The 20862-nt window shown below is 40.7% G+C and overlaps 1 protein-coding gene across 1 annotated transcript in view; it reads right to left on the bottom strand.

Moving 5' to 3' along the window:
* EPB41L4A (erythrocyte membrane protein band 4.1 like 4A) overlaps positions 1–20862 on the bottom strand; it is a 157999-nt gene that overhangs the window by 35505 nt on the left and 101632 nt on the right. The window contains exons 10-13 of the mRNA XM_054177937.1: positions 11801–11892; positions 10801–10878; positions 6207–6319; positions 380–461 (exon numbers count right to left, since the gene is read on the bottom strand). Of these exons, the coding sequence (XP_054033912.1) occupies positions 380–461; positions 6207–6319; positions 10801–10878; positions 11801–11892 (365 nt within the window). The remainder of the gene's footprint in view (positions 1–379; positions 462–6206; positions 6320–10800; positions 10879–11800; positions 11893–20862) is intronic.

The raw sequence follows: 20862 nt of genomic DNA, 5'->3' as shown, positions 1-20862 counted from the left end.
CAAGGAAAGACCCTGCTGTGCAAAGGCAGAAGACCTGAAGGCCCTGCCAGCCAGATCACACCTTCCAGAGAAGACAGACATAGGACTTCACAGGACTAGCCCAACTCATGCACCTTGGGCCATTGTCTGTTTTCTTCATATTCAAAAGTGACAGTTTGCCTTCCCATTCACCTGTGCCAGTTTGTGGGTTTATCAGAAGATCAAGATTTCTTAAAATTAATTACTGGGAAACATCCTCTGACCTTTGTCAGCAGCAGATCAGATGGTACTCAACTTCATGGCAAGAGAAACACTTACTAAGGATTATTAAGTCTGTTCTCCTATCCAATGCGATACACAATCTCTTAAAAATCTGGGAGGGAACTGCTGGTCTACATACCTTTTTACAGGGGAGGGCGAAATAATTTTGGTAGTTCCTTCATTTTCACCATTTGCTGTAATCTGGAACATGTTCTTAGATCCTAAAGAAATGGGGGTGGGGAAAAAACAACAAAGCCAACACAACAAACAAAAATAGAACAGTCATGTAGCATATATGCTGGCACACCTATTCAGCATAATCACCTACTGAACATTTTGCAGCACACTAGATAAAATCATACACTGGACATCTGGTGCACGCACTACTTGCTAAGGGTGTACTTTTTGTCTTATTTATAGTTATACCACATCACAAGAAAGTTTATTAAAGTTTAACATGGGTGTATTCATTACTCTTCCACAACAAGGCAAAGGAGTTTGAACCTGTTGTTCTCAAAGGGATACTGTGCCACTGTCATCAGAAAGGAATTTCCTGTTCAGTCACCAATTGGAAAGCTTGGGAAACTCCAGTGTAGTAAATTGTGGCCTTTAAAACAACTGTTAGATTAGATGGTAATGCAACCATTTCAAACCATTGTAGCAAGTTATGACCAGAAAAATAACTACAAAATGATGGATTAGAAAACTACTAATGTAAGCAGAGAGATATAATAAGGACTAATACTCTGACAGAGACATCTAAGCATGAATTTCAAAGAGAAAGATGGTTTTGTCCAATATTTTTAAGTCATCTGCCTAATTTCCAATTTTGTGCTCAATACTCCTTCCATTTTGATCTTGCACTTTTCACACTGCGGCAATTAAGTTTCCACCTGCACCAAGAATGGGTACCTGAAGAAGCAGAAGGAAGGTGTGTAGGAATTATCTGAATGTAAATCACATTGCGAGCATTGATAATGTGGGAAGTGTCTCAACAAAGATAAGATCATAATGGACTACCCCACCTGATGTGTCAGCTCTGCCCACCATAAGAATTGTCCAGGGGGCATGGTGGACAGTTAAGAGAGGCACCAACCCCTGTAAACCCACTGGGAGGTACCTGGAAGTCATATATGCATTGTAATGTGACTAGGGCATGGGCCAGGTGGAGCTACAGTGAGTGAGTCAGGAACAGTATAAAAACCCTGAGCTATGCCAGCTTACTGGGGGGAAACTGGGACATCTCAGGCTGAAGGCAGCAGCCCAGGAATGTCTTCCCCCACTCGCCCACAAAGAAAGACCCTGGTGTGGTGACATTCAAAAGAACTATGCCTTCTTCCCAACTTCCAGATTGAGACAAGGTGCACTTCCCACTCTGACCACCATAAACCAGGGTTCATAAAAACAGACGTGTATTTGTGATTTAGAAGCCCTGATGGCCAATGTAATTGGAGTATTTCATGCAACATTAAAGTAAAAAGAAGATATACACAGCACAATATCATGAACAAAATAGAAAAGAAAAGAAAAAAGAAGGTTTTTCAGTTTGGTATGTAGTAATGTACTTCTCATAAAGACAGGCTTGCTCCTGCTGGTGCTATAATTTTAGTTTCCATGCCATACTACTAACATTAGTATGTAATTTTTTTTCATTCAAACATTCTCTTTCCATCTAATGGAAAATTTCAGTAGTTTCTTACAAAGTGCTACTAAATCCAAGAAAAAAAATTAACCACAAAGCAACACCACTGTCAACTCCATAGAGGATTATGAGTGTGTTCACAGAAAACAGCAAAACAGACTGACTGAAGTCTGTAAGACCGAAGCCTGCAAGACTGCTAACAAGAAAAAAATGTATCCTCTGGGCACAAGCAACACCATTGTAGTGTGGTTACTACAGTGGTTAAACTAAACTTTAGTGAATTTTGCATTATAAACTTTCTTCAGAGAAAGAAGTTCTCCACAACCTCCTTTAACATTCCGTGTCAGCTCTTTGACATATAAAGTCTCTGGACTTTCTTCTATTTTATCACAAATACTTGAGATATCCTACAGCATCTTGTCTGGCCATCAACGACTCTCCTACATGTTAAATCTAGTAGTCTTCTCCATATGCCTTACACATTGCAGAGGGTCTCAAATGGCATTAGTCACCTTTGTTTAAGCAACTCAGCCAAATCCTTTACGTGTCTGACCCTATCACTTTTTACTCCTTTTGCCTTAGTTTCTCAGACTAGTGACTATAGCAGGGGAGGGGAGCAGCCTGGGTCCTGCCTTGTACAGTACTTCCTCCTTCAAGCAACTTTTTGTTGTTTATGTAAGCAAAAGCACTAGAAAGTTTCCAAAAAAGGAAATGCAGAAGTCACACACAGAAAGGAAAGTGAAGTTTTATACAATAAAGAACAATCAACCCTCTAGACTCTCTAAAGTATTCCATATCTGTCCAAACAGTTATCTTCTATTTTCAAGAATGAAGGAATAGCCACGCTGCCACTATGACCTGCTTTGTAAAAAGACATTTACCAAATGAAAAATTTTCTTGCATTAATGTTGGTGAGAAAATTATCAGAAAAAGAATCACTAATCTTCATTAAGGCCACAAAAGACTGCTCCAAAAGTCTTCCTCTCATCTCTAAAAAGATAAGGATGCCTCGAGTCAAAAATCACAAATCACTAAAGATGACAGCATGTAAGAACAGAAAAAAAAACATTACCCACTTTTAAGGAAGTTACTGGTAGTGAAATGAAAATAAAGTAGGTAAAAGTGTTATACTACCAGGATATCTGGAGGTATAAAACCTTATTTTTCTGCATGCAATTACATTTACCTTGCCTCTTGGAGGCCATCAAATATACAAATTAAAATAACCCGCTATAGTAATTTGGGCCATGAAACTATTGGAATCAGGAAAAATACCACTTTTCAAACAAGGAAAATAATTTTGGAGCATGTAAGGCGTTTTTCAATTAAACCTCTCAAGAGTGCTCATAAACCAATGAAGAAACATGAACTCATACTCTAAACCAAATCACAGCTATGAAACAATTGCCAAAAAAAGTTTAGGGTCAAGTGCTACAGCAATATTCAGCTCCAGAACTAATCCTTTGCTATGTTCAACAAAGGATTACCACTCTACTGACACCCAGTCATCCCTGGGTGTCAGGCAATGGACTTTTATGAGATGCAAAGTCAGTCCACCAAAGTAGAGATTTGTGATACCTTTGCAACTCCTTCAGCACCCTGCATGAAAACTGGTTCTGCAAAGCCTACAAAGGTGCCTCAGTTTATGGAGAAACCAGTATTAGTAAATCCCTAATGTGGTTTGCACATCTTTGTCCGCTTCTGCTGTGGTTTGCCTTGCCAAGGCAGCCTGCCCCACCCTAGGCCTGGCCCTGTCCATGCCTGCTGCTATGGCCACAGTTTCCCCAGCCCCTGCCACTCCCACTTCTCTGGCTGTGGTTTCCCCAGCCCCAGCCACTTCTGACACAGCCTGCCTTGCTCTAATCACTACTTGCAGAAAAGTACTACAAAAATCAGGTAGGCCAGTTATAGATGTCTCAGACAATGAGGCTGGAGAAGGCACCTCAGCAGGGCCAAACACTTCCCAGAAATAGCTGGCAGATGGTGGTGATTCAGATGCTGAGGTAAGAATTCTGTGCCCAGGAAGGAGCTGAGACATGTCAGACAAGACCATACATGGGAAGACAATGAATCTTTAATGGCCTGGTTGCTGAAATGTTGGGACAGAGGGTCAGAAACACGAGAACTCAAGGACAGAGAGGCCAAACATCTGGGGTATTGTGCCCTCTGGGTACATCTCCTTTCTGCTGTGAAACACTATTACCCTTCCAAGGACCACAGGGTATGGCATCTTTCAAAGTGGACTACCACAGAGCAGGGCATTAAGTGTTTAAGAGAGATGGCTGAGAGAAATAACTAATGAAAATGGCCAGATCCCTTTATACACTGATGAGGTACCTACGCAGAGGTCTCTCCTAAGGAAGCTTACTCAGAGTCCTCCTCCTTCATATGCTTATATATTGGGAGGTAGGACCTTGGGAGGAGATTGGGGAAATCCCCCAACTGTCAGCAAATTTGCAAACCAGCTGAGGCAATTCAAAGACAGTGTCTCATGCTCTGCTTTAGTCTCAGCCATAGAGACTCTGGAACCCGTTTCCAGAATAACCTTATAGGCAATTAGGCCAGAGAGCATGGGATTGAGTGGATATATCATATCCCCTACTGTGCACCAGCTTCAGGAAAGACTGAGCACTACAATTGCTTGCTGAAGACTATCCTGAAAACAATGGGGGATGGAACTTTTGAAAACTGGGACAAACACCTAGCATGAGCCACTTGGCTGGTAAATAGCAGAGATCTGTAAACTGAGCTGGTCCTGCTCAGTCAGACCTGTTGCAAATAGTAGAAGGATATGGAGTCCCTATTGTTTGTGAAAGGAGTCTACTGGGAAAAACTGTGGGTCTCTCCTCCTTTGGGTGGGGGCAAACCTTTCCAAGAGGTGGTCTCTGCTGAAGGTCCTGGATATACTTGGTGGGTTATGCAAGAAAATGGTGAAGTCCAGTGTGTCCCACAAAGGAATTCAACTCTGTCTGAGAGAGTTTAATTTCACAGTGCCTAATACAAGTTAACATAAAATACTTATAAGCTGTTACAAGTTTCTTTTCTAGACAGCAATGCAGTGTTCAGAAGATCCAGGATGAACCTGCAGCACGTAAGCATGAATCCTGTATCTCATGAGGAACCCTGTATCATCTCACCTGCTGAGAGAAGGACTGTTTCCTGATTTTCCTCCAGAGAAAGACTGTTTCCTAGTTTCCTGATTTCCTCTACATTTCTGCCCTGCTTGAACACAATCCCAGTGACCTGCCGTGAGAGACAGACTACCCTGGGAGACAGCCAGGATCAAGAATGACCTGCAACCTGGACTCCATTGATTATCACATAGAGACAGTTCCTAATTTGATAAAGGACTGGGGCAGGAAATGGAATGGAATAAAAGGGTGGAATGTTGTGGGTTAAGAGTTAACTAATGGACCCTAAGGTCGAACTGGATCCTGGTGGGTGGAAGACCTGATCCGGGGGAAGGCCTAACCTATATTTAAAGGGCAAGAACTTCCAGCAAGCTCTCTCTTTACTGCGTGGTGGGGAGCTTTTTGCTGGCTGGGAGCTGTTTGCCACATGGTCAGGCCTCATCCATGCTGATCTGGTTTTGTGTATATATATATACACATACACATATGTATGTGTGTATCTATCCCCTTCCCTGATATCTCTGTATATCCTTTTTCCATTAATACCTTCTATTTTCTTGGGGGTTTTTTGTTTAAATTGCTTTCTTAAATTCCAGGTTTTTTTTTTACCTCTTTCACCTTCCCCTGCCTATCTTTTCCCTACAGGAGAAAAGGGGTTGGGAGAGTGGGGCAACCTACAATCTGCCCCATGGGTTTTCACCTGAAAACTCAAACCAGGACAGCACGTTAAAATGGCAGACACATGGCAGTAACTTCTGTTCCACTTGACAGCAAAACAAAGTGCTACTGCTACTGAACTGGGAAAAAGATGTAGAATAGAGACATGGTGAGTTAAGCATTTGGAAAAATGGGATACCAACCAAGACACACAGATATAAAATTCTTCAGAAAGAGATAGGTCTCTTGAGGCAAAACCAAAAAAGTTCTACTGCCTGTTTTCAAACTTCCCTTTCATACTTTACATTTACATAAACATGATGGTTTATTATGTCTGATTCACATCACCTCTTTTATCCACAAAGCTGGAGTTTACAGATCCTGTTATGGATAGGTATAAATTCTGACCCAAGACAAAATTAAGAATAAATTCTGAGAGATCCCCCAAGTGTACTCCAGCAGTTCTGAGGTACCTCTTGAAAACAAAACAAACCAAAGGCACCACCTGTCCACAACACCAGCAGAGGAGGACTTACCTGTCTGTTGTGTTCTTTTGGGATAAGTCTTGCTGCGACTTCTTTCTATGCACTGGTCAGGCCGGGGGAGCTGTACAGAAGGATCTCTGGCCATTTGCAGAGATGTCCTGCCACTTGAAAAGAAATGAAATAATGGAAAAATATGAAAAGACTTGAAAAAAATTAACAAAGAAATAGAGAATTGTTAGAATAAAACGAAAAAAAAACAACACACGCTCCCCAACACATAGGGTTTGGGTTGCATATTTTGTTAGCTATTCACATCCCAGCTCTGGTTCTCTTACTGAGTAACATTAGCCTGACTTTTGCTTTCAATCAGTCATTGGCAGATTCATCAACAGATTGTGCCAACCTCTTCTACATTGGGCATTTTCAAGAGGAGCTAAGCAACTAAACCAAAATTTAAGTTTATTACAAATAGGCAATAGGCTGAAATACTGCCATATTCTAACATACGACTTTCTTGAGTAAGTTGGTAAGTTCCTGAATTCTTTCTGTAAGTTTTCATCTCAGGAAAACACATATTTAACATTCTTCCGTTCTAGTCAGAAAAGGCTTACTCCTCTGCCATGTGGAATGACAATCTAAAGAATGGTAAAGTAATAAAGTACTCTCACTAGCACAGGCCCAAATGATAAGGGTCTTCTTCCCCATACAATTTAAAGAAGTTATTAAGTTTAAATAAATTCTTTTATCTTCATTTCAATATTCATCTCCATGTGACTAAGCAGACTACAGTGTTAATAAGAAAAATGTAAACTAGACCTCATATTCCTTCCCAAAACTCCATGTTTGTTTCTAGAAACTTACCACACACGTAATTACTATTAATCCCCTGTTGCTTAAACCCCTGCACTTTGATAGCTTAGAAGTAAACAGTTATACTAGCAAATGCCAAGCAAATATAAAGGCGTATGTAGAATTTCTGATTTACATAATGGATTCCTCTAAATACTTTCCACCAATAGCTCCAGAGAGGTAGTAAGCACTGTAGAATTTTTATCTTCACAAAATTTGCAAAAGAATTGAAGGACAATTCTAATATTACATCACAATACTGCTCTTTTTTTGCTGTTAGGTTGTTTTAGCTCCCTATTTAGCCAGAAAACCCTTCTGCTCAACTTTTAAGCTCAGAAACCATGCCAGTCTTGCATATTCCAAACTAGTTTCAATAAATATCTGGGACTAAGACAGTTCATTGACATTAACACCTCTATGTAGTAATCAGAACCAATGATCTTAAGACAAAGAAATTGATTTCCTGAAAATTGTCTACCACTTACTGAGAAATGCCTAGAAAATTGGAGGGGGAAAAAAAGAATGGGGAAAAAAAAAGGGGGGGAAAAACCCAGGAGATAATATTATGGTTCACACACACACAGAGTCAGTGAAATTATGGCTTTTGCTTTGAGCTAATGATGTATAGAGATACATAACACTCTCACTGCTTTTGGTGTTTTTTGCAGGGTGCTCTAAACTCCCCCTTCCCCCCCTCCATCTGCAGACTTCTGAATGGAGGAAGACAAAGGCACGAAATTGCCTTCCTCTCCCCCTGGGGAGCTTGAGCAGGAAAAGATATTCCAACTTCATTTACATGAACTCAGGCTCAGAAATGGCATAGCCATCTCTCCATCAGTAACACCTTCCTTATAAGCAAGATCTTAGCATCCAAGAGTAACAGAATATGAATTGATTATGAATTCTGACTGACTGAGGAGCTATTATTACACACTGCTGTCAGTACTTCCAACAGATACTAATTCCAGTCCAGGAACTGCTAGAGAATTTGGGGGATATGATTTTCTTATTTTTAGCTTCCTAAAAGGCAATGACAAAGAACTGCTTAAGTAAAGATTAGCCTTACTCATTATAATCCATGCATTTCTTGATTTACGGTGGAAATACAGACAGGAAAAAAGAGATATACAGGCAAGTCAAAAATAAACCTGAACAAATCTGGCAGATGGATACTAAATGAGGCCTTCCTAGCCAGCAGCTTCAAAATAACTACAAAAGATGAACAACTATTTTTATCCCCACTTGACCAACACGGAAAATAAAAATGGAAAGAGGCCTGGCTTTCAGACATGATTTTAATCTGCTGATTTCTACCCTCCCTTTCAGGTTCACTGAATATGTAAATGTAAAGCAATGCTAAAAGTCAGACCATAGATTATTTGGTTCAAACTCGCTCAGCCAGCATGACAGAACTGGATTTAAAACATTGATTACCAGTTGTCAAACCAAGTGCCTTACTCACTAGACAAAGAACCTGTCATTTCAACAGACTTAAAAAACAAAGACTGAATAGAACTCTGTAAAACCTATTGGGTTTCTGACAATTTACAATTTTAACTACATCCTATAGTCTGCTAGCCTTTTGTGGAGCAATGGCCAGAGGATCCTAAAACTACTCTCCCTGACACATCACACTCTGTACCACAATATTAACTGTCCTTATGTCACACTGTCTGCTTGGCTAAAATTGAGACTAAATGCTCCCTACACATCCTTAGTCTGAAGCTTAATGCATCTTTTAAGGCTTGCAACCTTGAATGCTCATCCAATATTGCCAGCCATTACAGTCTAAAAATATACCTCCATCTGCTTTCAGATCTGCCCTTGTTTTTATTCTTAAATCAGCAGCAGTGCATCAGCAGTACAGAATTATACAGAATCATTTAGTTCAAGAGCCCCTGCCATACCAAAATTGCAGCTGTAAGGAAGGGCATCACAGTTACAGACTTCATACACTTCTAGACATCAACCTTTTGCTAATTTACCAGAAGAAAGGTGGGAGCCAGCAGGCCTCCTCATTTTAGTATTTCTTTGTTCCAGGTAAATACCTTTAGGACATGACCATAATTTCAGTACACAACCACAATTGGAGGTGCTGCCTTAAAGCATTACCAAGACTGCTCTCACTTTCACAACAGGATATGGAGGCCTTAGCCAACTCTAAGCATCTGGAGAATGAGAAGTAACCTTATCACAGTATCACCAAGGTTGGAAGAGACCTCAAAGATCATCAAGTCAAACCTGTCACCACAGACCTCATGACTAGACCATGGCACCAAGTGCCACATCCAATCCCCTCTTGAACACCTCCAGGGACGGTGACTCCACCACCTCCCTGGGCAGCCCATTCCAATGATGAATAACTCTCTCAGTGAAGAACTTTCTCCTCACCTCGACCCTAAACTTCCCCTGGTGCAGACTGAGACTGTGTCCTCTTGTTCGGGTGCTGGTTGCCTGAGAGAAGAGACCAACTCCCTCCTGGCCACAACCACCTTTCAGGTAGTTGTAGAGGGCAATGAGGTCGCCCCTGAGCCTCCTCTTCTCCAGGCTAAACAATCCCAGCTCCCTCAGCCTCTCCTCATATGGCTTGTGCTCAAGGCCTCTCACCAGCCTTGTTGCCCTTCTCTGGAGATGTACAAGTGTCTCGATGTCCTTCTTAAACTGAGGGGCACAGAACTGGACACAGGACTCAAGGTGTGGCCTAACCAGTGCAGAGAACAAGGGTACAATGACTTCACTGCTCCTGCTGGCCACAATATTCTCGATACAGGCCACGATGCCATTGGCCTTCTTGGCCACCTGGGCACACTGCAGGCTCATGTTTAGGCGGCTGTCAATCAGCACACCCAGGTCCCTTTCTGTTTGGCAGCTCTCCAGCCACTCTGACCCCAGCCTGTAGCTCTGCATGGGGTTGTTGTGGCCAAAGTGCAGCACCCGGCACTTGGATTTGTTGAATGCCACCATGTTGGACTCTGCCCATCTGTCCAGTTGGTCGAGGTCCCTCTGCAGAGCCCTTTTGCCCTCTAACAGATCAACACCTGCTCCCAACTTGGTGTCATCTGCAAATTTGCTGATGATTGACTCAATGCCCTCATCCAGATCATCAATGAAGATATTAAACAGGCCAGCACTGATCCCTGGGGGACACCACTGGTGACTGGCCGCCAGCTGGATGTGGCACCATTCACCACCACTCTCTGGGCTTGACCCTCCAGCCAGTTCCTAACCCAGTGCAGAGTGCTGCTGTCCAAGCCACAGACTGCCAGCTTGGCCAGCAGTTTGCTGTGGGGGACGGTGTCAAAGGCCTTGCTGAAGTCCAGGTAGACCACATCCACAGGCCTCCCCACATCCACCAGACGGGTCACCTGATCATAGAAGGAGATCAGGTTGGAGAGGCAGGACCTGCTCTTCCTAAATCCATGTTGGCTGGACCTGAGCCCTTGGCCATCCTTCAGGTGTGCAGTTATTGCCACCAAGATAATCTGCTCCATAATTTTCCCTGGCACTGAGGTCAGGCTGACAGGCCTGCAGTTTCCAGGTTCCTCCATCTGATCCTTCTTGTGGATGGGGATCACATTGGCCAGTTTCCAGGCATCTGGGACCTCTCCAGTGAGCCAGGACTGGTGAAAAATGATGGAGAGTGGCTTGCCCCACAACTGCCAGACTGCCAAGATTCATTCTTTGTCAGCAGAATAACTCTGAGACATAATCTGGGGTTTTTCTTTCACTGAAAGAAAAAAATGGAAATGGAATGAAGAAGGAATGAATTGAAGGTTAAACAATGAAATAAACTCACCTGTATCGATGTTTATAACCTGTGGATCCAAACTTGCTGAATTTTCTTGACAGAGAGCTAGATTCATTCTCTGGCATTCTACAGAGTTCAAACAATGAAACAAACAAGTAAGTTACATAGATAGGTCTCAGTTACAGTCCCCTTCCCAAGAAAAGACAAATACAAATGTTGGATTCCCAAAAAAATAATTGTCTCTTCATCCCTACCTCTAGGCAGACCCTTACAGGGTTGAATGTTCCATAAAGCTCTAAGTTTATCCTCTCCTTGTTTGACTACACAGTTCTTTATTTCAGGGTCTACCATAAACTGCTGGCAACAGCAGCTTTTCACTTGATGTTTCACAGTAAGAGGCAAAACCAGCATGCCATGGTAATGAGAATGAGGGACGGACTCTGAGTGTACTCATTCACAGAGCTGCTACAGCCAGTCTCAAGCATCCCATTAACTAGTGCCTAGCTAGACACCCTTGCACATTTCTGTGGTTTTGCAACAGTGACAGAAAATATTTTTATATGTGTAATATACATGTATTGAAACACTTCAATAAGTAATCAAAACATAGAACATAGAGTCTTTCTATCAAAACCAAAAATTTCTGTGTATTGTAGGAAATAATATCTGAAATCCAAAGGCCTCACTCCAGTCAATGCTGCCTCAGAAACTTGATTATTAAATACATAAAAATTTATATGACAGCTTAAATTCTTTCACACATTTGTGGATGCTTCTGTTAAAGCATCCTTTATGCAACCTGAAATACTCTTTCACAGAGAATTCCAAGACAAAATAAATCACCAAACTAACAAATCTTAAAATTATTATTTCATATCCTTGTTGCCGAAGGGAAGGCATCAGCTCTTATGGCCGTTCTAAGAACAAAAGCAAAATGTCTTCCCAGGAAGCAGGCCAATGTTAAGCCACTCTGAGGATATAACAAGGTTCTTAACCAGTACAATCCCCCTCCTTTTGGTCAAGAAACCACAATTTCTGAATCACTCACCTGAAAAATGTATGATGCTCTACACAGCATTTCCAGAGATATTTGCATGTGATCTTGTTACGTGCTTCAAAAAAGAAGGAAGTTTCATTGCACTGAAAACAAAACAAATTAATATTGTTATGAGGGATTCTGCTAGCGAGGTTAATCTTCATTTACTGATCACAAGAATCAACCATCTCATGTCAATGCACTTAAGAAAGCAGGTTCTATAATTCTTTAGAATTCTTCATTTAAAAAAGATTATCTTTTTGGTTTCTCATCACCTGAAAAACATTACTTAAAGAATCAGCTCATAAGATAAAGAAAAACCAATACCATGAGAAAGATTACAGAAACATCTCTTTTTCCTTTATTCTGTTCAAATGTATCAGCTGTTTTCTTAATTCAAAAAGCACAATTTTTCTCCAGTAATGAGTTTCTGATGTTTTAAGAAACTGCATCTCAGGTATCAAGCAAGAACATACTCTCAAGACTCTGTTTTAGAGTGTACAAAAAGAACAAATGAAATTCAAGATCTGTGATAAACTAGTATGAAGGAACAACACAGATAAAATGCAGAAAACATATGCAGAGAATAACCAAGGTAAAACTGAAAATAAAAATAGAAAATAAAAAATATTAGAGGAAGGAAACATTGAAAAAATAAATTAAAACAATTTAGCTAACTTTAGAATTATTCCACACTTTAGGAAAAAAGATCAAAGGTGAAAGCCATAAAATCTCTTACGGAAGACAACAAAAAGTATATTCAGAGCTTAAAACCTTATTGCTAGAAACTGCCAGTCAGAACAGCTCACATGAGAAAAAGGCAGGGAGAGATGAAAGAGAAGTCAAGCTGTATCAAACAGTAAAATACTTCTGACAAGAAGAAGTAACAGACACATAGCACTGTTTGTTTCCAACAAACATCTGCTCACACAAAAATCTGCTCACATAAAAATCTGCTCACATAAAATGCACTTCCATATATCTATCACTCAGTAAAAATAAATACTTAAATATCTGATTTGCACAAAGAATGAGTAATCTCACTAACTTCTGTGTGAATCCTCAGAATGGCACAATACCATCTATAACAAACCTGAGTCCTAGAACCATTTCCTTAACATGAATTACCAAGGAGCTATGATTCATACCACTTTTAGCAGCCGCTTTTAGGAAATGGATGCCCTTACATTGGTTATATGTCTGCAGTGCCCTGCAAATGTGAGTAGAGTCCTGGCAAGTTTCTCTCATACTTCATTTCATGAGGCATGGTGGCCTGCAAACACCTCGTAAACAGTGAATTCAAAATCTCACCTCCAGCAAAAAAAGAATTTTATCTCTATTAACAGCTGTCTGGCAGGTTCACAAAATCACAAATCACAATCCTCCACATGTTGAAACAAAAAAAGTGACAACTTTGTACCTGAGGTTAGAATAATCAAGATTTCTTTCCCTGATAAAAAACAAATAACAATAAAGTACATAGCTCAGAATGCTGAAAATTAGGATCTATCTAAGATTGTAAGAATTTTACGCTATATATAGTAGATTACTCCCACAAATATATTCCTAGAGCTCTTTAAAATACCATTTCAGTGTTGATAAGGATCTTTCTCTGTCAACAGGATTTGGAGAATCCTTGAAGAAAGTTTCATTTATGAAAAGTATAAAACCCCAGAAATTTACAAACTGAGCATCTTCTAAAACAGAAAAAATGGGGAAAAAAGTACTGTGTCCAGTTCTGGGCTCCTCAGTTTAGGAAGGATGTTGACTTGCTGGGGCGTGTCCAGAGAAGGGCAACAAAGTTGGTGAGGGGCTTGGAACACAAGCTCTATGAGGAGAGGCTGAGGGAGCTGGGGTTGCTTAGCCTGGAGGAGACTCAGGGGTGCCCTTATTGCTGTCTACAACTACCTTAAGGGAGGTTGTAGTCAGGCAGAGGTTAGTCTCTTCTCCCAGGCAACCAGTACCAGAACAAGAGGACACAGTCTCAGGCTACACCAGGGGAGGTTTAGGCTGGAGGTTAGGAGGAAGTTTTACACAGAGAGAGTGACTGCCCATTGGAATGGGTGCCCGAGGAGGTGGTGGGGTCGCCGTCGCTGAGGTTGTTCAGGGCGAGGCTTGGCAGGATGCTTGATAGCATGGTTTAGTTGATTAGGTGGTGTTGGATGATAGGTTGGACATGATGATCTTGAAGGTCTCTTCCAACCTGGTTTATTCTATTCTATTCTGTTCTATTCTGTTCTATTCTATTCTATTCTATCCTATAATACAAAAACTTACTGGAGAATCTTGATTTGTCAAGAAAAACTATTTATACTACAAGAGTAATCTTTCTCCTCTGTGCACCAGAAATAGCAGTCTATCCACTGAAAGATCAAAATGCATTTTTACAGTTTTACACTTTTAAAGCAGACATGTTAAGCAGCACTTTTCATTTGCTTATTTTATGCAAAACCAAAATACAGCTTCATATTTCAGGATTTAACTTACATATTACAATTTGCAGATAAGGGTGTCATCTGATGTGATTTCATATAAACCCACATAACTACAGTCACCAACTCATTTTTGAAGAATAGTGTCAGATTATGCAAAATGACAAATTTAACTTCTGTCAGGAAAAAACTCAATGACTCATTTTTAATACACGGGATACTCTACCATCTTTCTTCACTCTTAAATGATACTTCTGGGGAAAGAATCTTTTGTTGTTGAAATTTCATATGTAACTATGTGCTAAAAACATCTACATTTAGTATGAAGCAATCAAATGTACTCAGGGAAAAAAGCAGCAAAAAGCCAAAAGGTGTACATGTGAAACATACATGACTTTGTTACTGAACTCTGCACCCAAATCATGCTAAAAATCACCGACAAGGCAGAGGCTACAAAGTTTAGGATACTGGGAAAAAAAAAGTATCAGAGGAACATCTCTGCAGTGTGGTGGAATGGTGGATTTAGCAGAGATGAAGACAGTCAATGAGCCGAGTTCCTTTTCCTCCACCCACAACAGGACGGCATTCTTACCTTCTTGGTAAGAACCGTACATTCAGTGTACACTGAACTTTTGCTGGTATTTCTATTATATATTAGTGCTACAGAAAAGATTTGCATCTCCAACTTTGTCAGATTTTACCTGAGATTTATTGACGTGAGCTCTATCACTTGGAGTTGATACACTTGTTACTGGCAATCCTAAATCTGTTGTATCTGTCTCTTCAATAAATTAAACCGATCTATTATTTTAACTTTCTGAACCTGTGCCAGTGCAAGTCCTTATTGGGGCACCAAAAAATACATTAATTTTGTCTAAGAGTCCAGAGGCTTTGGGATCTTACATCTTACTAGATGTAATGTCACATCTAGTCTTTGAGGAAGCTAGTTTCACTCACCAAACAAGAAAAAAAAACACTTATTTCTGCACAGTGATTTTTAATCACATCTGTGACTTACACCAGCAAGAGAGGGGGCAGGACAACATGGCCAGAGGCTACAAAAGCATGGACATAACCCCTGCACCATTATCTGTTGTTGAACTCTTTGAATACCTTCTTCCAATTCTGAAAAAGGCAAGACACTACAAAACTGTGAGGACAAATTAAAAATACTTCTATGCTTTAAATGCTTGTTTTGCAGTCTTCAGACCATGCTAAAGCTCATACTGCCATAGCCTTTCCTACAGTTTACTCATGGGAGGTGAGACTAAGACCAGTGGTGTCCCCCAGGGATCAGTGTTGAGCCCAATCCTGTTTAATACTGATGATCTGGATGAGAAGATAAGAGTGCCCATTAGACAATTTGCAGATGACACCAATTTGGGAACAGGGCTCTGCAGAGGGACCTGGACAGGTTGGACAGATGGGCAGAGTCTAACAGGATGGCATTTAAAAAGTCCAAGTGCCAGGTGCTGCACTTTGGTCACAGCAACCCCATACAGCGCTGCACATTGGGGTCAGAGTGGCTGTATCAGATATAGTGTGCCCAGCAGGAGCAGGGAAGTCATTCTCCCCCTGAACTCTGCACTGGTTAGGCCACACCTTGAGTACTGTGTCCAGTTCTGGGCCCTTCAATTTAGGAAAGACACTGAGATACTTGAACGTGTCCATGGAAGGGCAACAAGGCTGGTGAGTGGTCTGGAGCACAAGCCCTATGAGGAGAGGTTGAGGGAGCTGGGGTTGTTTAGCCTGAAGAAGAGGAGGCTCAGGGGAGATGTTATTGCTCTTTACAACTACCTGAAAGGAGGTTGTAGCCAGGTGGGGGTTGGCCTGTTCAAAAAACAAACAACCAAGCCAACAGCAAGATAGAGGGGATTACACTGGAGACATGATTGATACAAAATGCAAAGCATGTTGTGGCTGTTGCTCTTCATTACAGATGTACCTTTCTCCTTGAGTTTTGAATTTTATCAGGCTACACCGGCTACACAGGCTACTGCTTATCCTTTAATCAGATCTTCTCTTATATGCATAATGAATTTTGAGTGGCATCCACAACTCTACCAAACAGTAACAAGTATCTGGAGAAGACCCCAATATCAGTTTTTGATTTCTAAGCAGGTCTTTTTAAACTTGTAGTCTGGCACTCATCTAAGTGCCAAGTTCTGCACATTGGCCACAACAACCCCATGCAGTGCTACAGGCTTGGGTCAGAGCGCCTGGAGAGCGGCCAGGCAGAAAGGGACCTGGGCATACTGGTCGATAGTAGGCTGAACACGAGTCAGCAGTGTGCCCAGGTGGCCAGGAAGGCCAATGGCATCCTGGCCTGTATCAGGAACAGTGTGGCCAGCAGGAGCAGAGAGGTCATTCTGCCCCTCTACACAGCACTGGTTAGGCCGTATCTTAAGTACTGTGTCCAGTTCTGGGCCCCTCAATTTAGGAAGGACATTGAGATACTTGAACATGTCCATGGAAGGGCAACAAGGCTGGTGAGTGGTCTGGAGTACAAGCCCTATGAGGAGAGATTGAGGGAGCTGTGGTTGTTTAGCCTGGAGAAGAGGAGGCTCAGGGGAGACATTATAGCTCTTTACAACTACCTGAAAGGAGGTTGTAGCCAGGTGGGGGTTGGTCTCTTCACCCAAGCAACAGAATGAGAGGACATAGTCTCATGCTGCGCCAGGGGAAATTTAGGCTCAAGGCGAGGAGAAAGTTCTTCACCGAAAGAGTAACTGGCCAGTGGCATGGGCTGCCCAGGAAGGTGGTGGAGTCACTGTCCCTGCAAGTGTTCAAAAAACCAGATTGGATGTGGCACTTGGAGCCATGATTTAGTTGTCAGTAGCTGTTAGGTATTATGTAATAGGTTGGACTTGATGATCTCTGAGGTCTTTTCCAAATGGACTGATTCTGTGTAGATAGCTTGACTATACTACAAATTTACAAACAGGCATTCAAGCATGAACCACAGCCCTTACCTGGCTTGTGCTGCCTTTCAAAACAGCTAGAAGACTGATCTGGCAAGGCCATGACATTTCTACTAAGCAGCTGTACAACACTATGGAAGAGTACTTCACCATCGCCCCCTTACACACACTTAACTGCAAGACTCAAAGTACATTATGAATACCTTCAAAGGAGAAAAGTGTGAGAGATCATGGCTTCACCTAACCACGAAATGCCTTTGGAAATGCTGGAGCTGACATACAAGTTTAGGAGTGCCTGCACTGCCCTTTGCAAACAGCTCGCAGCTTGCTCTGCCACACCAGCATGATTACATAGCTTTCAAGCTCAGATCTGCTTTGTAGCCAGCCAGCTCTGTGCCCAGGCAAGGCATGCACAAGAGAAGGCATACACTTCAAATTACATTCTTCCCTTCAGGACCAGAAGGTCTCTTATGGGTGAGTACACGTATTCTGTGGAGTACTGCATCCATCTACAAGTCAAAAATGTTCTAAAACTCCATAATTCAAACCAGGCTTTAATTGCTATAATTTATGACACAAAATATTTTGGTTCCCACCAACCCAGGCTTCGAAAATGAAGAAAACCTCAAATCCAGACCCACGGTATGAATTCTGCCAGCAGACACAGCACTCCTCCTAGATGCAATGAATATTAACACAACACAATGAGGAATCGTGCTCTATTACGTAGCACACTGCAGAAACATATAATACACATCCAACAAAAATCAACTCTAGTTCTGAAACTACTGCTTCTCAAAATTATTCTTTGCCATGTTAGGCTCATACCTGGATATTATCAATTGTTTAATAGGAAATACTCTGGGCTTTTTATATTTACATAATGCATACCAATCATAGCTGATGTAACCGTCAAAGCATTATTACTGGTTACACAAGGTTAGTCTTTTAGAACATTCAGGACAGAACAGTCAGGAATTAAAATTACTAATGTCATGCCAGTTTGCATAAAGCATGTAAAGAGTGAAACAAACATTATCTCAGCCTTGTATCATACCAATTTAAAAAAAGACTAACAACAACTTACCAGAAAAAAAGCTGACAATAACACCTTAATTGCAATAAATTTATGTTTATGAAGAAATTTTAATCCTAGTCCTCCTTCAGAAATTTTAATTACTGAAGATTTTGCTAGGAAGTCTTGAACTAATCATAGAATGGTTTTACTTGAAAAAGACCTCCAAGATGAAGCCCAAGCATCAACCCAACACCACCATGGCTACTACACTATGTCACAAAATGCCACATCTACATTTTTGTGAACGCCTCCAAGGATCGTGACTCCACCATCTCCCTTCTTCCACTGCCTGACCACCCTTTCAGTAACTTTTCCTAATATCTAATCTAAACCTCTCCTGATGCACCCTGAGGCCATTTCTCACAATCTTCCTAAGGCATCTGAAAGCAGTTAAGCCAAGAAAAACCCCAACTAACCAAAACAAGCCAAAACTGCTTTATATGATGTATTAACAGCACTGTACCACCTCTACCCTGCACTACCACTCTGGCTTAAGTGGATACAAAGGGAAATTATGCAAAAGTAATTTGTAATTCTTAAGCCATAATAAAGATAAAAATTATATTTTTTCCTGGAATTGAAATCTAAACTGAACTGAACTTCCAAATGAGAGGAGAATTTCTTCAAAACCTGTTGAACCTTCCTATGAAGAATAAATCAAATTAAAAGTTCCTGATGCAACTTGTGACTCAAGATGAAATACAGCATGCTGCTGTCAAGAAGGGGTACAGCTGAACCACCTTACTAATGTAATTATTTTTCAGACTTCTGACACTTACAAAAAGCAGATTTAAAAAAAAAAAAAAAAGAAAATAAAAGAAAAAAAAAAGAAAATAAAAGAAAAAAAAAAAAGAAAATAAAAGAAAGAAAAAAAAAGAAAATAAAAGAAAAAGAAAAAAAAGAGGCATATTTCCAGGGGTTTTTGAGTCTGTTTAATAGAATACAAAAATCAATTTCAGCCATAAGAATGGGTAGCATTATAGGCCTGGTATCTGTCTAACGTGTATCACTAGTCGGTATTGCTCCTGAAAACTGGCTTTACCAACTTCACATTACCAAGTAAGCGGAGCATGGCCTCTTCATCTGAGTAAGTGAGACTGTAGAGTAAGTCATGTCTTAAAAATGTGTAAATTACTTTTAACTGCTGTATAAATTATTTTTAACTGCACTGTTGAAAGAACACAAATTTAAAAATCTCTTTGAAACAAAAATTTCATACTTTAAAAAGACTCTTCTCTTACAATGAAAAATGGTGAAAACAAGTGCTTTGCACATTTAACCCTTTCTGATTTAGTGAAAGATACAAAAAGATAAGAAGTACAGTAAGAAGTACACTCTGAAGGAGTGAAATCATTCACTTGCATACTCAGACACAGTGCAACTGAAGTAAAAGGCACTGTAATAGAAAACAGTACAGAGTTGTGGGGAACAGCACAAAAGTATTGATACAAATAGGCAAAAGATGGACACGTCTCACTCCTTCATATTACTTTTGTGTTCCCAGTCTACACAATCTATCAAAGCATGTTCTTCTCTGTTTTGTTCCATGTACTTAGTTGAGACAGAAAGCTACAAAGCAAGCTGTTTTCCTCACATGGGGAATGCATGGGAGGTGTGCTGTGCACCCCTTCCTACAAAGTGTACATGTATTGTGATTAAGCTCTCTTTTGCTGCACCGTTGGGTGAGAAGCCATTGGCAGCAACGTGCATTGCTGGATCATTTCCAGCAAGGTGGCTCAACAGACATCTATGCTGCGAGGAATTGTGTACAGGCATCAGATGGATCTTTGTGTTTTCTTCAAGGAACATGCATGAAAATACTCTTTTCTCATCTTCAAAAATTCTTTGTGATGTGTTCATGGAGTCCTGATTTCTAATTTTATGCTGATACTTAGAGATTCCACAGAAAGCCTTACATGTTTCTAGTTCAGAATTCACAGCATGGGTCTACTTTAGTGACAATGAAATACTGATTCAATGATTAATACCACTGAGCCAGAGTTTCTGTCAGTCAGCTCATTAGTCTCATGTGTCAGCATCATTCAGACTGTCAAATCTTAAGTGGAATTTTATTATTTTTTTAATGAAGGGGCAACACCAATAGCTTTGGGGAGAAAATTTGGAATACAAGCAAAGTAGTAAAAGATAAACCCAAAATACTGATGGTCATGCTTGCACACAATAGCAACAGGTATGCAGAAAAAAATATAAAGAATTAAATATACAGGAAAAGTTCTCATGAAAGACATGTGAACAAGTCCAAGAGGTTACACTGTAAAGCAGAAAAGCTGAAGCACATTTATTATACCACAGTAAGCATAAATATCTTCTGCTCAAGTTTTTGCAAAGTGAAACAATGTAAACAACTGGACATTTCAACTGCCGTATATCCCACATGTCAAGGTCATCAGGATGGAAGTACACCTTTACTGGAAGGGTGAACAAAGAACTTATTGCAAGGAAACTTTTGCAGGGAACAAGTTAACACCTCAACAATACTGAAAGTACCAACAGCTTCCTCTTGAGAAGCAGGTGTACCAGTGTGAATAAAGGTGGCTAGATGTGTGGAAACACAAACCAAAATCCAACCTGCAGAGTTTTCACTACAATATGGAAAATGCCATTCACAGGAAGTACTCAATA

The sequence above is a fragment of the Dryobates pubescens genome, chromosome Z (genome assembly GCF_014839835.1).
Source record: "Dryobates pubescens isolate bDryPub1 chromosome Z, bDryPub1.pri, whole genome shotgun sequence".
Lineage (NCBI taxonomy): Eukaryota > Metazoa > Chordata > Aves > Piciformes > Picidae > Dryobates > Dryobates pubescens.
The sequence above is the reverse complement of the archived record's forward strand: the minus strand, read 5'-3'. Positions and strand labels throughout refer to the sequence as shown.